Genomic DNA, 4721 nt, shown 5'->3' with positions numbered 1-4721 from the left:
TCATAACTTTCTCTTGGCAGCTTGCTTCTCTAGGATCGTATCCCAACCAGAGTTAACTTACTTAAGAGGTGTGTCCATCTGGCCTCTAGGACTTTTTCCTGTCCATTATGTTCCTTGCACACTGAGTCTACCTCTCAGATCTTTGTGACATGTGAGATGGTGCCTTCAATTTAGTATAATATCTTTAGGTGGTTGGGCCGATATATTGTTTTTCCTGAGCATATTTTGGCTCTTTTTCAGCTTTTTAGCTCCCCATATGGTGTTTTAGGATTAGAGGGAGGTTAACGATGGTTTGTTAAGTCGTGGTTTGGTCTATTTGAAAATCTCATAATGATATAGTTTTTTTCTGGATCTTTAGAGACTAAGAAATAAGTGGAAGACAAATGCATTTTTTTGGCTTGGAAATGGTATCTTGGTAGGTCAATGGACGACTCATGTGTCATCTCGCCCAAGCTGGAGAATCCTATCGTGTTTTTTTACAAATAGGGGTTGTGTGATTTCTACTTCCATTAATAGTGTTCTTATTGATTTCTTTTGTGATTTTGTTGGTTCTTTTGCCGTTCCTTTTTGGGTTAGCACTAGCCTCAATTTATTATTGGGTTTTTCTGTTTTGCTGTTGCTTCTTGTAGTTGTACTTTATTAACCGGTGGGAATGTAGTTTGCTTGGTGTATTTGGTTTTTGTTTTGTTCCAGCTCTTTTGTTTTTGCTCCTGAGCTTTTGTATTCTTTGTGTCTCTAATCTGGGAATTTTTCACTATAAAGAGGGAGTAAATTTGAAGTATATGAACACGATTTAACATAACGACACGAGTTTGAGTGAGGGTGTGAATCCTTGCTAGTAATGACACAAGTACTCGCCTAATTAAGAAAAATAAAATGGAGAATGTAGAGTAAGAAACATTAATTGAAACATGATCGAAAAACACATACATAGAGGTTACATTAGCTGCTAGTAAGCAGAGTCTTATTTAGAACTAGTAGGAAACTAGTAAGCATTATTCATACTTGTGAGACGATATTGCCAGTAGTTGCTTCCAAGTTTGATGTGAAGGACCATGAATGGATGTTGTGTGATACGGCAATTGTTGAAGTAGCAGAAAAACCAACGCTAACGTCCTTGGGGAGCACAGCTTTCAAATCAACGTTTTGTGAAATGGTAGAAATTTGACCATTCTCATAAGTGATAACAGCAGTTAAGGTGTTAGAAGGAGAGTCATATATTATAGTTACTTTAGTCAATGAACCACTCACAAAGTTATATCTGACGGTCTTGGTAGAAATTAAAGAGTTGATGTCGATTCCAATATGTCTCATATAGGGATCGAAAGAATTGGCATAAAGGTCAAACTCTAGACCAACGAATCGATTGATTGAAGTTTTACTATCAACTACTCCCAGATATTGACTTTGTGAGTTGTTGGGAATCTCAGTGTCCGGTGGTGCAATGAAAAATACGAGTCCATCAGTTGGAACACGTCCAGACGGGTTCAGTATGACGAAAGAAAAGGAAGTGACAAAACTGGCAACATTGCCGGTAGCACTGTCCCAAAGAGGCACGGGTGTTGAATATAAGGCACGACCTGTACTTGGGAAAGTTGTAGTTGGAGGAATTTGTGTACTGTTGGTCAGTGCCAAGACACCATTGGCTAAAATCTTGGCATTCCCTTGGAGGGTGATAGCAGTGTTACCAGGAGTGATCTTGGGGAAATTGAAGGAAAGTGCTTCGATATTTGTGGCTAGCAAAACAAACATGATTGAAACAAGGGAGACTAGTTCTTTAGTGCGATATAAAGCCATTCTAACTATTCTGAGATTTTGTTACCAAAGTTATCAATGAGGATATATTTGGTTATCACACATATTTATATAGGCACTTGGGTGTACTTTTACCATCACATATCATTAAAATTATTTTACAACACCTGTTAAATATTATATGCACCAAAGTTTACTTTTGCTGGAATACTTGATGTGAATTTGAAAAACTCATCCCTATTAATTAATGAAAGTTAATTAGGTGAAAATTAATTAATTAATATTAATTAATAATTATAATTTGTCACTCATCAAAATCTAATTTTGAATGAGCTATTTTATCTTAAAGATGTCGTCGAAACTCGTCTGCATTGCATAATTATTGACATTACGACAAAACGTCTTAAAAAAAGTGATCTAGTCCGCAACTCGTCCCGATAATTTTCCTTATGAAATTTTTTGTATCAATATTTAAAAGTATAACAAAGACGATCAAAACGATGAGGGCGAGACAAAATAGATTTCTGGTTACTACATATTTTAGTTTAAAAATAATTAAAAAATTATTTAAAAGTCCCCATCACAAAATAAAATACTCACTTATATGTCAAAATCTTATCATGTCATTTAAAAATAATCTTTAGAAATGATAAATTTCACATTTAAAAAAAGACTGTCGGTTATTTTGCTCTTTAAATATGTTTTTCATTATTTATCTAAAAAAGATTTAAAAAGAATTAAGGATGTTTTTGCCCTATTTCACTATTTCAAATACATTTTTATATATTATAGAATAATAATAATAATATTTCACACATTTAAAAAGAAAATAAAATCACAATTTTTTTATTTAAATAATTTAATTTTGTAATAAAAATGAAGTTATGTTGTCACATTTGCGCATCTAACATATGGAGGAAGCGTACATGTTACTAATATATGTTACTAATATAGAAGACAGTGTTTTTTGAACATACAAGTCCACAACTCATTAAGGTGGCAATTATATGATTATGATATTATAGTATGTGTCAAACTATGTTAATATTATATTATCCTCCATTTTTTTAATTATAAATCGTTTTAAAATTTTCATACAGGTAAAATAATGATTATTGTATATAATTATAAAAATTTTTACAATTTTTTTTAGTAATAGAATGAGGAAAATAAATTTATATAATTAAAAAGAAAGATAATAATAAAATTTGAAAATATAATTAAAATAATTAATTTTCTTTGATAATGTAAAGTAATATGTATTATGGTATAATTTGTTTTTCAAAATAACTTATAATAAAAAAAACAGGCAGTATTATCATATGTAAGAAATTATTATAAAAGAAACAAATTTAATATTCAATGTGTCCAACTAACTCTACTGTCACAATACCTAGTATTCAATGTATGAAAATAAAACTTGTGTTAAACATGAAATAAATATAGATTTTTTTATTATGATTTTTTGATTCTTCTATTATTTATATTTTTCAATTTTAATCCTTTAAAAAGAGTAGAACAAAACTATAAAAATGATAAGGGCGAGGCAGAACAGGTATGCGGTAAAAATTATCAAAAAATTATTTAAAAGTTTGTACTTTAAAATAAACTACTCACTTATCTGTCAAAAAAACTTATCATTTCATTTAAAAATAATCTTTATAAATAATAAGTTTGACATTTTAAAATATTGATTTAACTGCTCTTAAAATTATATTTGTTTAGCAAAAATCCATTTAGAAAAAAAAATTGAACAAAGACGATCAAATCGATGAGGACGTGACGGAATAAATTTGGTGTTGCTACACATTTTTAGTTTAAAAATTATCAAAAAATTATTTAAAAGTCCCTGTCACAAAATGAATTACTCACTTATATGTCAAAATTTTATTATTTCATTTAAAAATAATCTTTACAAATAATAAATTTGATATTTTAAAATATTTTTTGTCGGTTATTTTGCTCTTTAGATATGTTTTTCATTATTTATCTAAATTTTTGTAAAAAAGAATTAAGGATGTTTTTGCCCTATTTCACTATTTTAAATATCTTTTTATATATTTTAGAATAATAATAATATTATTTCAGACATTTAAAAAGAAAATAAAATCACACTATTTTTATTTAAATAATATAATTTTGTAAAAGAAATGAAGCGCATGTAACACGAGGAGGAAGGATTCATGTTACTATATCATTATATCATTATGATATTACTGTATGGGTCCAACTATGATAATATTATATTATTCTTTATTTTTATTATAAATTGTTTTAGACTTTTCACATGTAATAGTTTAGATTTTTTACAAGTATTAAGAAAATTATATGAAAAAAATTATAAATATCTTTATATATTAATAAAATGGAGAAGATAAATTTATAAATTAAAAATAGAGATAATAATAAAATTCTAGAGTTATAATAAAAAATTAATATTAATTCTTTTTAACATTGTAAAATGATTTATATTATGATATAATTTTTTTTCAAAATAACCATAATAAAAAATGAGAGGGAGTATTATCATATGTCAGAAATTATTATAAAAGAAACAAGTTTGGTTTGGAAATGAAAGCTAGTATTCAATGTGTCAAACTAATTGGAGTGTCATAGAAGCTAGTATTCAATGTGTCCAACTAACTGCATTGTTATGAAAGTTACTGTGGTATTCAATATGAAAATGAAAGAAAATAAGACATGTTATATGTGAAATAGATATAGATATTTTTTTTAATTATAATTTTGATTCTTCTATTATTTTTTTTCAGATTTTAATCTCTTTATTTTAAAAATGTATTTTTATAATTCTTATATTTTGTTTTTTCTTTCTATGATTTTAGTCGCCTTTCAAATCTAAAGGTATTTTTTAGTGACATGTTAATAATAATGGTGATATGTCAATGATAGAGTGATAATGGTGACATATTAATGTCGAGTCGATATTAAAATATTAATTTATATCA

The 4721-nt window shown here is 27.6% G+C and overlaps 1 protein-coding gene across 1 annotated transcript; it reads right to left on the bottom strand.

Moving 5' to 3' along the window:
• Window positions 1–886: 886 nt before the first annotated feature.
• On the bottom strand, window positions 887–1845 carry LOC127098231 (non-seed lectin). Its single transcript, XM_051036769.1, has one exon. It carries the CDS (start codon window positions 1795–1797, stop codon window positions 1000–1002), a length of 798 nt encoding a protein of 265 aa, XP_050892726.1. The 5' UTR covers window positions 1798–1845; the 3' UTR covers window positions 887–999.
• Between the last annotated feature and the right edge of the window lie 2876 nt (window positions 1846–4721).

The sequence above is a fragment of the Lathyrus oleraceus genome, chromosome 6 (genome assembly GCF_024323335.1).
Source record: "Lathyrus oleraceus cultivar Zhongwan6 chromosome 6, CAAS_Psat_ZW6_1.0, whole genome shotgun sequence".
In the NCBI taxonomy this organism is placed as follows: domain Eukaryota; kingdom Viridiplantae; phylum Streptophyta; class Magnoliopsida; order Fabales; family Fabaceae; genus Lathyrus; species Lathyrus oleraceus.
The sequence above is the reverse complement of the archived record's forward strand: the minus strand, read 5'-3'. Positions and strand labels throughout refer to the sequence as shown.

Excerpts from the sequence above, each read along its gene's own strand:
- LOC127098231 (XM_051036769.1), bottom strand. The coding sequence starts at position 1,797 with ATGGCTTTATATCGCACTAAAGAACTAGTCTCCCTTGTTTCAATCATG.